The following is a 16,881-nucleotide window of genomic DNA, read 5'->3' on the forward strand; positions in this document are numbered from 1 at the left end:
ATGGCAAAGGAAAGGATAGAAAAAAATTTGTCAAGTTGCCTAGAGTTTTACAGCAGTCTTTTTCAAGGTGTACTTCAATAAAAGCTGCTTCCTTGGATATTAACCAAAATTACAAGTTCAAAGATGACAACACCCCATTACATGGGTTAATTTTTCCTGATTATACTTTAGGTCCTAAGAAATCGTGATTTACTTTACTTTCTAATTAGATGTGATGATTAAATCACCTTGGAAACTGCAGTTTTCTTTTAGGAGATAATCTGCTTTTGTAGCTAATTAATAGGGTTTATAAATCTCATTCTATCTTTAAAAAAAAAAAAGGCGGCTCTTTAATTGACTCTTAGTAAAAGCAAAAACCTTTTGATAAAAATCAGCTTCTTTCCAGTCTGCGGTAACTTAGGGGAGAAAATATGCCCCATTGTCGAACACAGCACAGTTGGAAATTGCTTCTCGAAGTTAATGAAAATATTCTGCTAGTTCCATACAACTTTTTAAATGACCTTAGTGAGTGATTCATTAAGAAGTAAAGTGATACCTGATTGAGAGGTAGGAAAAAAAATGGAAAATTCTGTAAAATGAATACACTTAGGGCTAAAAGAAAGTGACCTTTGAGGGGCATAGAGGGGGACACACCCTCCCAAGGCCTTTTCCCTCCTGTCCTTCAGCATTCCTGCCTCCTACCCATCCAACAGCAGACACCATCCCAGTTCAACTGACTGGTCTTCCCACCAGTAAGTTATCCTATTTAACCAGGTCAAAGTGAAGGCACAGAATACACTGGATTATACTCTCACTGCTAAGAGGAAGATACTTCCCACAGGCCATTAAGTAATATAAATGGAAAGGGCGAGAGTCAGCAACCTCCATGAAAGACCACGTTCCTTACTGACAAGAAATAGAGGAACTGGGGTGATGGTTTATCCAGAGCAAAACCAAAACACCTCTCACCCACCTGAATTCATTCAATGGGCATTCACTTTACCCCTCAATTTACCTCAAACAACTACAGGAGTTCTACGTTACCATTGTTTTCAATAAAATATCTTAACTAGTTACTAATGTCAAACCTATCATGTTCTCGGAACAAACAAAAGAAACAGGACTGAGCCTCTCTAACTCTGATTTTTGCTCATTTGTACTGGTTAGGCAAGGAGGCCTTCCTTTCACCACTTGAGTGATGCCAGCCCCACAGCCTCTAAAGCAAGAAAAGTCACCGGGCTTTTTGTTTTGGAAAAGCTTTCAGAGAGGGAATATTCTTACGCCTTCTCTCCCTACAGAAGGGGAAAAGACTGGGGTGATGAATTTACTAATTTCTAATAATCAGTTAACAGATACTCTTTGGCACTTTATCTGAGAAACACAAAGCATTTAACAATAAACGCTTCGGCATTTCAACAGATAAGTTCTCCCTGAAGAAACGGAAGCCAATTCATCCTTTTCCAATTCAATCAAATAATCTAGCTTTCAACAAATCGTAAGTATGCCTTGGGTTTCTTTCACTACTGAACTTAAACCAAATAATCTTCATTTATAAAATTAATTTAAAAATGCAAAGTCTGATACCACCTCTAACAACATGACCAGGTGATAAGGTTTATAGCCAAGCAGATGGCAAACAATTTGAAAAGGTCAGCAAAGACTAGATGAAAATTTAGAAAATGTTATGAACAAGAGGGGCAGTCATGTCTGTCCCAGCAAGTATAATGCATTCAAATTAAAATGTTTATTGGTTTCTATTAACTTGCTAGGTATTCCTGAAAACTATTAGTAAGAAACAATTTAAGACTATATCCAGACATTTCAAAGTCCTCAAAATGAGAATCTGAAGTACTAAAATATAAAATGTCAAGAGAAAAATAGGGATTAAGAAACTAATGTTTTCACTAATGCTATTATCAGCAAATTAATCAGCATAATTATCCAGGGAAGTGTCAACAAGTGCCTAACTACAACCCAATTTACATCTTCAATATTGTGTATTCTTGAAAGAGCTTTACCAACAGAATCCAATTTTCTTTCTCAATCTGTTTTAACCATTCAGCACAGTGAACAAAATCCACTCCAAAAATGTTATTAATGCTGTTTCTCCTTTCACAGAGGGTTATTTTTTTTTTTAAACAAAAAGAGTATAGAAGTAGTTCAGCCATGAAACTAGTTCTCAGAAAGCACCAGCACACAAACAGTGGCTTCGGCCCAGAACACCCACCCCCCACCTCAAATCCCACCTCGCTTAAGATCAACTAAGCATCTACTCGGAGTATTCAGCGATTCCCCAAGTGCTGCACTTCCCTCTGGAAAGTAAAAGGATGACAAAAAGCTCCACGCTGGTCGTGGTAAGGCTATGGGGACCATCACTGTGAACACAGCCTCCCTCTCCCGAAGGCCGGGGCTGCAGCACTGCGATGTGGGACAGCCCACATGTGAATCTCAGTTGCTGTTAACCATCGTGTGCCAGACAAATCCCATTTATTAAGTCACAGAGAACACAAGATGCACAGGAAGTCAACTGCTGTGCTTCTTTAAAAATGGGGTGAGGGCGGGCGGAGTGTTAAGTGTCATATAGAAACAAAATGAGTCTCAAACAGCAAGTACTAAAAAAGTATGCACTTAAAATAGTGAAAGCTATGATTTTCTCAAAAAAATAACAAGTCAAGGTATCACTTACTCTGGCTTCATTCTGCTGAAGTTTCTCCTCCATGCTTAAGGCTGTGGGAGAGTCCAAGAGGGCAATCTACAATGTAAACCAAAAAAGACAGCAACAATTAGTGAACATCGGTAATCTAGAGGAAGGACCCAGCCATGATACTGTAAATTATCAGAACTTGCCAAATAAACTATCAAACAGAGGTAAAAAGTATTGTCCCACACCCCCCCCCAAAAAAGTGTCAATCATCACTAAATCTTTAACCCATGGGTTTCATTTCTCATAATATTCAAAACCACGGCATCCTGGTAAAACTACATTTGCAACACAAATCAGCAAAGGGAAGGAAAAAGAAAAACGTGTAACATACTGACATTTTATCAAAATCAAACACAGTCTAAGTCCCTAGATCCTGAAGGATTCGTCTGTTTTGAACGTATACAAAGTACACATTCAAAAAGAAAGAAGCATAAGTCTTGCTCAACCACAGGCTTCTGAGATTCACACACACTGACACGTGCAAATGAAACTCCTTTATCATCACTGCTGGATCACATCCTGCGTACAGCATGACTGCACCACAACCTGTGTGTCCATTTCCCTATCCGTGCTGCGAAGGTATAAAGACTGACATGAGAATGATAAACATCAAATTCAGGTTCGCCCTGGGGGGACAACGCAGGCAGAGACGGGAGAGGCAAACACAACCAGGCGGGGCGCACGGGGGCTCCAACTGCATTTGTAACTCACAACCTGAGAGGCAGGGACAAGGGGCTCCCGACAATGTCACCAGAAAGAAAAAAAGGAAGGGGGTCTCCCTCCCTCCCCACCCCATAGGCAACCTCTCTTAGCCAATTTGCTATGTAAATGTGCAGTTATTCTGGGCATATGTGAGCATGTTTGTATTGTTTTTCTAAACATCAACAGCATGAACACTATTCTGAATATTGCCTTTTTCACTTCACAAACTATCTTGAGGAAAATTCAGTACAAGTAAGTCCATTTCATTCTTTCTAACAATTCCAATTCCACTGTAGAATACTCCATTGTGTGGCTATGCTACAACTTATGCCCGTACTTTCCTTTTAATGGGCATGCAGTTTTTTCTCATCTTCTGCTTTACCAGCGAAGCTACAGTGACCATCTTACACCAGTTGCCTACAGTATGTGTGGCTGCATATCAAGAGAGCAAACTCCTAGAAGGGCATGTGTGAGTCATCTATATGTATGATTTTTTTTTAATTGCCAAGGTGTCCTTCGCAGAGGCTGTCACATTTTTTTCATTATTATTTACTTTTCAATTTCTATTCAAACAAATATAACCCATGAGGCGGTCATCTCAGGCTCAGTTAAACATTCAGACTCACAAGACACGTTAGGCCACGCTTGGCATCTGTCTGCTGGGCAGAAAGCAGAGCTGTGGCAGGAAGGGCAGGGTCCCAGCCGAGCCCAGGAGCTACTGCCTTTGACCCTCCTGAGGGGTCCAGATTCAAACGGCACATGGTGCCCACCTTGGCTGAGAAGCCCAGGCCCCACAGGAGGCAGCGTCTCTTGTAACAACACCAGAGGCACAACCTCCAGGACCCACCAGGGACAAACCCAGTAACAAGAGTCATCACCCACGGGGAAACCCTGAGCTCCCGTTTCTCACAGGGGTTTACAAACAGTTCATCCTCATGCAGCTGCAATTCACCTGTTAGGGGTCACTGTTATCACTAGAGATGCTGTCTGGTGATGAAGTTGGCATCCCACTTTTACCTGGTTTACAGAGAAGGAGGCCAGCTAGTTAATAAGCCTTAGTAAAGGAAAGTCATCCTGAGTGAAGGAAACGAGCTGCGTTAACTCATCACCACAACGCATCCCTGCCCCTCTGCACCTTGAGGGTCATCTTGTACACAGATGGTACTCAGTAAATGCTTTCCACTGAAGAAGTACCGGTGGCAGGTGTTATTATGACTGCATTGCTTATGAGATGGTTGACAATTTTCAAAACAATCAGTAACCCCTTTATAACATGGCTAATTGTACAGACACCACTGTTAGGGTTTTTTGTCTGTAATCAGAGCCGAAACATTCTGACCATTAGCATCAACTCGGGAGACAATCACTGACTAAATGTATGCATACGGACTACTATTTTGGGGCACGTGCAAAGAAAGACCTACCTAAGTCCTTTTAAAAGATATCTTTGGTAACACTAAACCATTTCCAATTAAATTATTCCTTGCAAGGTGTCTGTTTAGAAGACAAATGTTCAGGATTAAATAATACTCAGATTAAGTTCCTGTGTTAAACCAAGAGGAAAACTACATCAGAACTTGAGCAGCATCAACGCCACCAACAGGCAGCCACCTCACGTCTCCCACCTGTGCCCACACACGGGGCAATCAAGTGTTTTCTCTCTGCCCAGCTGATGCGTGGAAAGGACATCTCCTTGAGGTATAACGTCCATGCAGTAAAAGACAGAGCTTGATGATGCTCTCCGTATCTACGGGCATGTATATACTCATTGCTTCAGAATCTGCACTGACCGTATCACAAATGACAGTAAGCACACGTTCACATGTTTAGAAGCCATTTCGAACTCTCTTTTCTAGGAACTATGCTCGTATCCTTTGTTCATTTTTCTGTCAGGTTGTGACCTTTTTTTTTTTTTTTTTTAATAGAAGCTCTTTTCATAATAAGGAAAGTAGTCTTTTGTTGCATGAGTCGGCAATCTTTTTTCCTGGTTTGTACTGATTAAAGCAAATTTCCATGATGTCGTGTAAATGTGCTACGTCCTCACTTATTTTTGTCCCGGTGGGCACTCACGGAATGAGACAGAGAAGTTAACGTTCCCCGTGACGAGTGTGTGGTCTCCTGCCATTTCCTACAATCGTGTTGGTTTTTTTTTCTTTTATGAAAGCTGACTTCCTATTTGATTGTAATTATGAATTGCACACTCTGTCATGATAAAGTGCTTTTTCCAAGGCTCACATCATGCTGTTTCTGCACTGCTCTCTTTCCCCTTGAATTACCTGGTAGGCCTTTGCCCATTCTCACACACACCATATCACCTGGTTTTACTGTGACCCTCTCTGAGATGTGTCTATCTTCAAAGTTCACACGTAATGACATTTCTATTATCCTGCTATTATTTAAAGTTTATCTGTGACTCCGGCTACACAATGAGAAATCCATCATCCTTCCACCTCCTCTTACTCACTGTGGTCTTTGTTTCCTGGACTGTTCTTGCTTATTTCATTTCTATATTGTTTACTTTTCTTGTTATCTTCAGATACATTCAAGAGGGAAGAGTTAACATTTTCTCTCTGCCAAATTCAAAGCAGCAGTCTGCTTTGAAATACAACAAAAGAGGACATGTGAAAAGACAAGATATCCAAATGCTTGACTTCATGAATCATCTGAAGAGCGCAAACTAGTCTTCTGTGATACCATCATGCTCCAACAGAGTGGCTACGGTGAAAAACAGACAATACCAAGTACTGGCAAGGACCTGCAGCAACTAGAACCGGCATTTTCATATACTAATATAAGTTGGTATAACAACTTTTAAACATTATTTGGCAGTTATCTACTAAAACCGAACATAATGTACCCCTTCTGACACACCAACTCCACTCTGAGGTATAAACCTAACAGAAATGCATCTGGACGTTCTTGAAAAGACAGGCAGAAGAAAGTCCAAAGCAGCACTAATAGCCCCAAAAAAGCCCATCAAAAATAGAACAGATGAGTTGGGACATACTTGTATGGTGGAATACAATACAGCAATGATCATAAGTGGATCTACAACTCCATGTACCAACGTGGATGAATCACACAAACGGTCTCAGATGTAACTTGTTCACTATTATTCACGGCACGGCACACTCCCACTGGCCCATGCAAGGCCCTTCAATCTGTCATTGTTCTCACTTTCCCTTTTTTTCCCCCTCTGTCCTGCAACCCTGCTACCGGTACCCTGTCACCTCCCCAGCCCTCATCATGGGCCAGCACCCTAGTACATCTGCAACCCTTGGGTTTCCTATGCCTATGTGTTCTTTTGGTTTGGGGGTTTTTTTTAAATACACCAAAAATATTTTGATTCAAAATTTTTTATACTCAGCAGCTCAAAATTTTTTATATTCAACAGAAACAGAGATGGCAAATTCTATGAGGCTTCATATTCAACTAAATTCCAACTCATTAAAATTGGTTTTCTTTTACTTTAAAAAAAATTATCATACAGTAAAATTGACTTTTTTGGTATACAATGCAATGAATTTTCACACAGGTCTAGATTCACGCAGCCACCACTACAATCAGAACACAAAACAGTTCTCCCAGTCCAGAAACCTCCCTCCGTGCTCTTTTTGCTGTCACAACCTCTTCCTACCCCTAACTTCTGAAAACTCCTGATCTGTCCACTATCCCTGAGCTTTATGAGAACGTCACATAAATGGATCTTTTGACATTGGCTTCTTTCTCTCAGCATAATAATGCCTTTGAGATTCATCCAACTTACTGGTGTATCAATAGCAGTTCTTTCATTTTTATCGCCGACTTATTCCATGGTATGGATATATCACAGTTTATTTACTCATTCACCGCTGGAGGGCCATGTGGATTGTTTCCAGAGTGTGACATTTCTGTGTGAACTGAAAATTTCACTTTTCTAGTGTAAACACCCAAGAGAGGGACGGATGTGTCATATGGTGAGTGTATATTTACTTGGTAAGAAACGGCCAAACTGTTCTCCAGAGTGGCTGCACCATCTCGCACTCCCGGCAGCAATGCGTATTTGCTCTCCAACCCCGTCAGCACTTGGCCAAGTGTGAGTGCTTTTTTAATTTTAGCCACTCCCGCAGGCGTGTAATGGTGTTTCATTGTGGTTTTAATTTTCATTTCCTTAATGACTAGCAGTGATGAACATCATTTTTTTTTTTTGCATTGGTTTCTTTTTTTTTTCAAATTTTATTTATTTTTTTATACAGCAGGTTCTTACTAGTTATCCATTTTATACATATTAGTGTATATATATCAATCCCAATCTCCCATCTCATCACAGCACCACCACCCCCCGGCCGCTTTCCCCACTTGTTGTCCATACGTTTGTTCTCTACATCTGTGCCTCAATTTCTGCCCTGCAAACCGGTTCATCTGTACCATTTTTCTAGGTTCCACATGTTTGCGTTAATATACGATATTTGTTTTTCTCTTTCTGACTTACTTCACTCTGTGTGACAGTCTCTAGATACATCCACGTCTCTACAAATGACGCAATTTCGTTCTGTTTTATGGCTGAGTAATATTCCATTGTATATATGTACCACATCTTCTTTATCCATTCGTCTGTTGATGGGCATTTAGGTTACTTCCATGAACTGGCTATTGTAAATAGTGCTGCAATGAACACTGGGGTGCATGTGTCTTTTTGAATTATGGTTTTCCCTGGGTAAATGCCCAGTAGTGAGATTGCTGGGATATGTGGCAATTCTATTTTTAGTTTTTTAAGGAACATCCTTACTGTTCTCCACAGTGGCTGTATCAATTTACATTCCCACCAACAGTGCAAGAGGGTTCCCTTTTCTCCACACCCTCTCCAGCGTTTGTTGTTTGTAGATTTTCTGATGATGCCCATTCTAACTGGTGTGAGGTGATACCTCATTGTAGTTTTGATTAGCATTTCTCTAATGATTAGTGATGTTGAACATCTTTCCATGTGCTTCTTGGCCATCTGTATGTCTTCTTTGGAGAAATGTCTATTTAGGTCTTCTGCCCATTTTTGGATTGGGTTGTTTGTTTTTTTAATTTGAGTTGCATGAGCTGTTTATACATTTTGGAGGTTAATCCTTTGTCCATTGATTCCTTTGCAAATATTTTCTCCCATTCTGAGGGCTGTCATTTCGTCTTGTTTGTAGTTTCCTTTGCTTTGCAAAAGCTTTTAAGTTTCAGTAGGTCCCATTTGTTTATTTTTGTTTTTATTTCCATTGCTCTAGGAGGTGGATCAAAAAAGATCTTGCTGTGATTTATGTCAAAGAGTGTTCTTCCTATGTTTTCCTCTAAGAGTGTTATAGTGTCTGGTCTTACATTTAGGTCTCTAATCCATTTTGAGTTTATTTTTGAGTATGGTGTTAGGAAGTGTTCTAATTTCATTCTTTTACATGTAGCTGTCCAGTTCTCCCAGCACCACTTACTGAAGAGACTGTCTTTTCTCCATTGTATATCTTTGTCTCCTTTGTCATAGATTAGTTGACCATAGGTGTGTGGGTTTATCTCTGGGCTTTCTATCCTGTTCCATTGATCTATATCTGTTTTTGTGCCAGTACCACATTGTCTTGATTACTGTAGCTTTGTAGTATAGACTGAAGTCAGGGAGTCTGATTCCTCCAGCTCCGTTTTTTTCCCTCAAGACTGCTTTGGCTATTCGGGGTCTTTTGTGTTTCCATACAAATTTTAAGATTTTTTGTTCTAGTTCTGTAAAAAATGCCATTGGTAATTTGATAGGGATTGCACTGAATCTGTAGATTGCTTTGGGTAATATAGTCACTTCCACAATATTGATTCTTCCAATCCAAGAACATGGTATATCTCTCCATCTGTTGGTAACATCTTTAATTTCTTTCATCAGTGTCTTATAGTTTTCTGCATACAGGTCATTTGTCTCCCTAGGTAGGTTTATTCCTAGGTATTTTTTTCTTTTTGTTGCAATGGTAAATGGGAGTGTTTCCTTAATTTCTCCTTCAGATTTTTCATCATTAGTGTATAGGAATGCAAGAGATTTGTGTGCATTTATTTTGTATCCTGAAACTTTACCAAATTCATTGATTAGCTCTAGTAGTTTTCTGGTGGCATCTTTAGGATTCTGTATGTATAGTATCATGCCATCTGCAAACAGTGACAGTTTTACTTCTTCTTTTCCAATTTGGATTCCTTTTATTTCTTTTTCTTCTCTGATTGCCACGGCAAGGACTTCCAAAACTATGTTGAATAATAGTGGTGAGAGTGGGCATCCTTGTCTTGTTCCTGATCTTAGAGGAAATGCTTTCAGTTTTTCACCATTGAGAATGATGTTTGCTCTGGGTTTGTCATGTATGGCCAGTATTATGTTGAGGTAGGTTCCCTCTATGCCCACTTTCTGGAGAGTTTTTATCATAAATGGGTGTTAAATTTTGTCAAAGCTTTTTCTGCATCTATTGAGATGATCATATGGTTTTCATTCTTCAATTTGTTATTATGGTGTATCACATTGATTGATTTGTGTATACTGAAGAATCCTTGCATCCCTGGGATAAATCCCACTTGATCATGGTGTATGATCCTTTTAATGTGTTCTTGAAATCTGTTTGCTAGTATTTTGTTGAGGATTTTTGCATCTATATTCATCAGTGATATTGGTCTGTAATTTTCTTTTTTTGTAGTGTCTTTGTCTGGTTTTGGTATCAGGGTGATGGTGGCCTCATAGAATGAGTTTGGGAGTGTTCCTTCCTCTGAAATTTTTTGGAAGAGTTTGACAAGTATGGTGTTAGCTCTTCTCTAAATGTTTGATAGAATTCACCTGTGAAGCCATCTGGTCCTGGACTTTTGTTTGTTGGAAGACTTTTAATCACAGTTTCAATTTCATTACTTTTGATTGGTCTGTTCATATTTTGTATTTCTTCCTGGTTCAGTCTTGGAAGGTTATACCTTTCTAAGAATTTGTCCATTTCTTCCAGGTTGTCCATTTGATTGGTATAGAGTTGCTTGTAGTAGTCTCTTGGGATGTTTTGTATTTCTGCAGTGTCTGTTGTAACTTCTCCTTTTTCATTTCTAATTTTATTGATTTAAGTCTTCTCTGGGAGGGCTCACGCCAAGGAGTACTTCCTGGAATTTCTGCTGCCAGTGTCCCTGGCCTCACCATGAGACACAGCCACCCCCCACCTCTGCAGGAGACCCTCCAACACTAGCAGGTAGGTCTGGTTCAGTCTGCTATGGGCTCACTGCTCCTTCCCCTGGGTCCCAATGCACACACTACTTTGTGTGTGCTCTCCAAGAGTGGAGTCTCTGTTTCCCCCAGTCCTATCGAAGTCCTGCAAAAATCCCACTAACCTTCAAAGTCTGATTCTCTAGGAATTCCTCCTCCCGTTGCCAGACCCCCAGGTTGGGAAGCCTGATGTGGGGCTCAGAACCTTCACTCTAGTGGGTGGACTTCTGTGGTATAAGTGTTCTCCAGTCTGTGAGTCACCCACCCAGCAGTTATGGGATTTGCTTTTATTGTGATTGCGCCTCTCGTACCATCTCATTGTGGCTTCTCCTTTGTCTTTGGATGTGGGGTATCTTTTTTGGTGAGTTCCAGTGTCTTCCTGTCGATGACTGTTCAGCAGTTAGTTGTGATTCCGGTGCTCTGGCAAGAGGGAGTGAGAGCACGTCCTCTACTCTGCCATCTTGAACCAATCTCCCTGCCTATGTTTTTAAATTCCATAAATTTGATCTTATGTAAAAGTGAGAGCAAGAGTGTATACGACATGATTACATTTATATAAAGAACAAAAATAGGCAAAACTGAAAACCAACCTCTGCCTTAAGAAGTCAGGATAGAGGTTACCCTTGAGGGGAAGGGCAGGCAGTACTGGGAAAGGAACATGAAGAGGAGTTTCTAGGGCGCTGGTAACGTTCTGTTTCTTGATGGAATGCAGGTTAGACGGGTGAATGCGGCTTGTGATAATTCACTGATACGTATACTTATAATATGTATAATTCTTCAATGAAGAGTTCACATGTATGTATATATACATATATGTGTAAATATAAACCACTACATATATATCTGTATGTCTGTAATCTATGTAGTAGGAGAAGCAAATACATGTCAGAATCTTTTGCCGTACTTAAATTGTGCTTTGAAACTCTGATACACATGGCATTCTGCATAGGCAAATAAAATTATTAAAAGTAGGAACATTTATTTGCCTGTACTTAAACAAATAACCCCGAAACAGAACTCTGATATGAGTAGCATTTTCAATGAATCATGGCAGCATCTGGAATAGGATATTGTAGGAAGAAAGCAATGTCACCAGAAAAATTTACACTTAAGGACACCTGCTGGACTTTACTGGTGGCACAGTGGTTAAGAATCCACCTGCCAATGCAGGGGACATGAGTTCGAGCCCTGGTCCGGGAAGATCCCACATGCCGCGGTGCAGCTAAGCCCATGCGCCACAACTACTGAGCCTGCGCTCTAGAGCCCACACGCCTAGAAGCACGTGCTCTGCAACAAGAGAAGCCACCGCAATGAGAAGCTCGCACACCGCAACAAAGAGTAGCCCCCGCTCACCACAACTAGAGAAAGCCCATGTGCAGCAACAAAGACCCAACGCAGCCAATAAATAAATAAATAAATAAATAAGAAACTTGTGAATGTTACCGTTACTAAAAAAAAAAAAAAAGAATATCTGCTTATTTTACTGAGCATCACAAATTTAATTAATTTTGGATAAGCCTGTATTGTCTCACAACAATTTTTAGCTTCATAGTGTGATAAATTATTTTAAATTGGACTCTTGTTTTTATTGTAATGTATTAAATTTATCAAAGAATTTTATCTTCAGTTTATCCTAAAACAGACAACTATCTTTTCCATCCTCACCCCCAAAACTACAGTAACAAAAATAATCCTTTAATGACTGTGGTGGTCTTTGGCTATGAAAGAAACAAGACAACAAAAGATCACAAAGTATAAGGCAACTGGCATGTACAACACCTCTGAAGACGTTCCTCAGACAGAATGTGTAAAAGTTTTAATAAAGTTTTTCTGTCCATGTGATAAAGCTCCTTTCGACGATTTCCTCAGTTTAATTTTAAAAGGCTGATCTTTCTTTTCTCGTAACTTATTAACATGCTAAGTACAAGAAATTAAACCAAGAATTTTCCAAGAACTTCCCTTCACATGTAGTAGTTTGGATGATCCTTACATATTTACTTCAAATAAATGTTGTTAAAACATTGAAAAAAGATCCCAGTAACAAGGGGTATAAATAAAAATGACTATTGTGGCTCGTGTCGTAAGTGATTCAAGCCTGAAAACATCAGGTGCAGCTGGACTCTTTGTGCTGACCGTTTCTTTTCACACACGGGAAAGCTCCACGTCAAAAAGTACAATGGGGCTTCCCTGGTGGCGCAGTGGTTGGGAATCTGCCTGCCAGTGCAGGGGACACGGGTTCGAGCCCTGGTCTGGGAGGATCCCGCATGCCGCGGAGCGACTGGGCCCGTGAGCCACAACTACTGAGCCTGCGCGTCTGGAGCCTGTACTCCGCAACGGGAGAGGCCGCGATAGTGAGGGGCCCACGCACCGCGATGGGGAGTGGCCCCCGCTTGCCGTGGCTGGAGAGTGCCCTCGCACAGAGGCGAAGACCCAACACAGCCATGAATAAATTAATTAATTTATTTATTTAAAAAAAAAAAAAAGTACAAAGTATGTGGAGATATTTTTAGGTGCAGAGCAACTCCTGGCCCACTGCAGTCCACCAGCTTACGGGACAGCACTGTTGGCTGTGTTTCAGGACTCAGGAAACTCAGCAAGGTTCTCGGCCTGTCGATATTCTCACAGGTCAAACCACTCACGGGATGTCAAGGACTTCAAGGGCCATATTTTCCCGAAGGGAAAGCTGCTCTGGAGAGAGCAGTGTGCATTTAAAGAAAAGTTTTGGGTTTTTTTAATGATACACTTCAGACATCCATTCATGGGTTAGGAAAATGGGAAGAACTGTGTCTTTGTTTATTTCTAACTCCAATTTAACCTAATTTTTTTTTTTTTTTTTTTTTTGCCACACCATGCAGCTTATGGGATCTTAATTCCCCCACCAGGACTGAACCAGGGCCACAATAGTGAAAGCACCGAATCCTGACCACTGGACCACCAGGGAACTCCCTAACTCAAACGTTTTAAAAAGTGCTCCTTGGAATCTAGAAAAATGGTACAAATGAACTTATTTGCAAAGCAGAAATAGAGACAGAGATGTAGAGAACAAATGTGTGGATACCAAATGGGGGAGGATGGGATGAATTGGGAGATTGGGACTGACACATATACACTATGTATAAAACAGATAACTAACAAGAACCTGCTGTACAGCACAGGGAACTCTCAATGCTCTGTGGTGACCTAAATGGGAAGGAAATCTAAAAAAGAGGGGATACATGTATACATATAACTGATTCACTTTGCTGCACAGCAGACACTAACACAACACTGTAAAGCAACTATACTCCAATAAAAATTAAAATTAAGGGACTTCCCTGGTGGTGCAGTGGTTAAGAATCCGCCTGCCGATGCAGGGGACACGGGTTCAAGCCCTGGTCCGGGAAGATCCCACATGCCGTGAAGCAACTAAGCCCGTGCGCCACAAGTACTGAGCCTGCGCTCTAGAGCCCGCGAGCCACAACTACTGAGCCCGCGTCCCGCAACTACTGAAGTCCGCACACCTAGAGCCCATGCTCCACAACAAGAGAAGCCACCGCAATGAGAAGCCCACGCACCGCAATGAAGAGTAGCCCCCGCTCACCGCAACTAGAGAAAGCCCATGCGCAGCAACGAAGACCCAACGCAGCCGAAAATAAATAAATAAATTTGTTTTTTTTTTTAATTAAAATTTTTTAAAAAAAGAATAAAGTTTGAACAGGGAAAAAAATAAATCAATAAATAGAATTTAAAAATAAATAAATGAAAAGTGCTCCTTGATTCTCTCTCACAACAGTATCCAAACCTAACAGCACGGGACCACAATATGAGCACAGAATGCAGCTCGGTACGTGCACCATGCAGATTATACGGAAGTTTTCTGCGAAAAACACAAAAGGACAAGGCTCCTTCACGAAAACCCCAAGAGATCCTGAAGTGAGGCAGTTTCAACAATCAAGCAAAGGCCCAGGGAAATCGCCTGAGCCAGGCCACAGGGATGTCACATGTGTCCCTGTATCACCATAACCACTTCTGTAACGGGCGATACAAAACAGAGATTCAGGAAGGTGCTCAAACGAGTCTTTCGTTCTGTTAAAATACATTTTCAAGTCATAAAATGCTTGGGTAGAATCTTAAACATTACTCAAGCCCCTCGATTTCCTTCCACTAATGGAGATTATGCTGCTAATCCTACTGCATGCTAAATTTCCATCCATAATTGATAACTATTAGATAGTTAATCATTTTGGGTTTAGTGGATAAAATCCTACACACGGAGCACATAATGAATGCAAAGGCCAACGGGAGCGTGCTGTAAAGGAGAGGCCGGCTAACTCGTTCAAAGCTTTACTTAGCACTTATTTACTCAAATCAATACAACCAGGGAGATAAGTGCCTCGTTAAGATCCAGAAATGGGTGCCATTACTCAAAGAAAATTACCCATAAGTCTCAGAAAAAGCCAACCTGATTCCCTTGAGCAAGCAGCATTTTCAGCCTGGCTATTTCGGCTCGAAGCTCACGGATGAGCTTGACGTTGGCGTCCTCGTTAATGGTAGGCTTGTTGATAATGTTTTTGGCTCTATTTGCATAGCGAAGAGTACTTAGGGTTTCTCCGTAATTGACATCAGCAGGTGAAATGGCTGTGAAGAATGAATTCAAAAAGTAATTTATCCGGCGCTCCGTTTCATTTCACACAAAGTTGGTTTGTAATTTAAAAGTCAGATTAACCCCAGGTCATTGGATAGACTAAATATTCATTGCCACAGTCATGAATATTAAAAATTATCTAGGACTCATAGGAAAAGTGCTCACTATACCAAATTAAATGCCATTTCGCTCTTTTTAAGTTTAGAATCAGCCATCTAACCAAATCTCCTCTGCAGCTGAGGGAGTTTTCTCCGTTGAAAATATAAGAAGAGGATTTCAAAACTACGTACGCTTCCAATGTAAAGTAGGAATTTAAATCCTTTTAAAAGTTCTGGCAAAACCTACTACCTGTAAAACTCCAGAGCACGATAATTTTTGAAAAGAGTCAGTAGATCAGCTAATTCTTTTCTGCCTAAAGCTCTGGTTAATCAATCACACCCCAACCCCGACAAACTTCAGGGCTTAAGTGACTACACAACGGCGTCTGGGGTGCACACCCCCAGGTAGAGCCCTTGCCTCCACAGGGACTCCATGGCATGAGTGTAGGGAGACACGGGGACATGGAAAGGTGTCGGGGTGGGGGGGCGGTTAAGAGGGAAAGCGTTTCTGAGTTCTCCTCAACAGTTACCTCCCCTTTGCACATTTTTTTCCTCTTTTCTGCTTCTTCCTGTTAATTACTGAAAAGACAGACATATATGACTGTTATTATTTGCTAGATTTACTGGGCTTTTTCCTCTCGATTCTTAATTTTAAATTCCATATTTTCTGCTTTGAAATAGAAAAAAACAAAGTGGGGTTATTTTTACTCTATGTCCCTACAATGATTTTCTCCCAAGAGTTAGCAGAGTTAGAAGTTTCTGTCCTGTTCTTTAAGCAAAGCTAAGAATCATTCCGCATGGACGTTGGCTTGCGTAACCAAGAACATGGCAAGTTAATGTAACTAGGAAGAGGGAAAAAGAGTCAATAATACAATACTGTAGACTGGATCACAGTAGGTGCTTTTCTTCAGAACAGAAAAACTTTTTTTTTTTTTTTAATAAAAAGGTGCTATTTCTTAATGAGACACTTTAAACTTCAGTAGTTACAGTTAATTCACACGAAACACTGTATGCTGAAGAAAAAGAACTTAAAATTCTTACTGGCAATCATGATAGTTTTAGAGTTTCCTCCAAGGCTATCTTTTAACAACCAAGTCAAAACAGAATCCCTGTAAGGCACAAACACTTGCTTCTTCTTTACAAGAGGGTTTGCTGCATCCTGAGATAAATCAGCTGTAGGGAGAAAAAGAAAAGGGGGGAAAAGTTAAAGACAATCATGAAAGATTTTTTTCTCTAATTCGGCTTCAAAACACCTTGAGGCTATTACTCCGGTTTGTGACACAAACATTAAACCTAAGTGCTCCGCGCTACTATGACACCACCAAGAACGAGAAGAGGCAGCAGACAAGTAAGAACCCACCTAAGGCAGAAATGACATTTCCCAGGGTCACGAGGGATTTGTTGATGTTCCCCCCTTCCTTCAGCCGGACCCCGGTGGCACCAGTGGCATCTGCCCGCTCACTTCCGGCAAGATCGACTAAGTGGATCTTACTCACGGTTTCACATGGCATTTCAGAATCAAATTTTGCCTGTGGTGAAACATAAAAGCAAAGTGGAAGAGGTATAAAGA

General features: G+C 40.7%; 1 protein-coding gene across 8 annotated transcripts in view; it reads right to left on the minus strand.

Annotated features, from left to right (window-relative positions):
- Positions 1–16,881, minus strand: part of KIF16B (kinesin family member 16B) — a 291,300-nt gene that overhangs the window by 224,614 nt on the left and 49,805 nt on the right. For all 8 annotated transcript variants that reach the window (XM_082428587.1, XM_082428585.1, XM_082428582.1 and 5 more), the window contains exons 8-11: positions 16,672–16,840; positions 16,353–16,484; positions 15,031–15,206; positions 2,666–2,731 (exon numbers count right to left, since the gene is read on the minus strand). In XM_082428587.1, the coding sequence (XP_082284713.1) occupies positions 2,666–2,731; positions 15,031–15,206; positions 16,353–16,484; positions 16,672–16,840 (543 nt within the window). The remainder of the gene's footprint in view (positions 1–2,665; positions 2,732–15,030; positions 15,207–16,352; positions 16,485–16,671; positions 16,841–16,881) is intronic.

This window comes from Balaenoptera physalus (genome assembly GCF_965194825.1).
Source record: "Balaenoptera physalus genome assembly, chromosome: 16".
Taxonomy (NCBI): domain Eukaryota; kingdom Metazoa; phylum Chordata; class Mammalia; order Artiodactyla; family Balaenopteridae; genus Balaenoptera; species Balaenoptera physalus.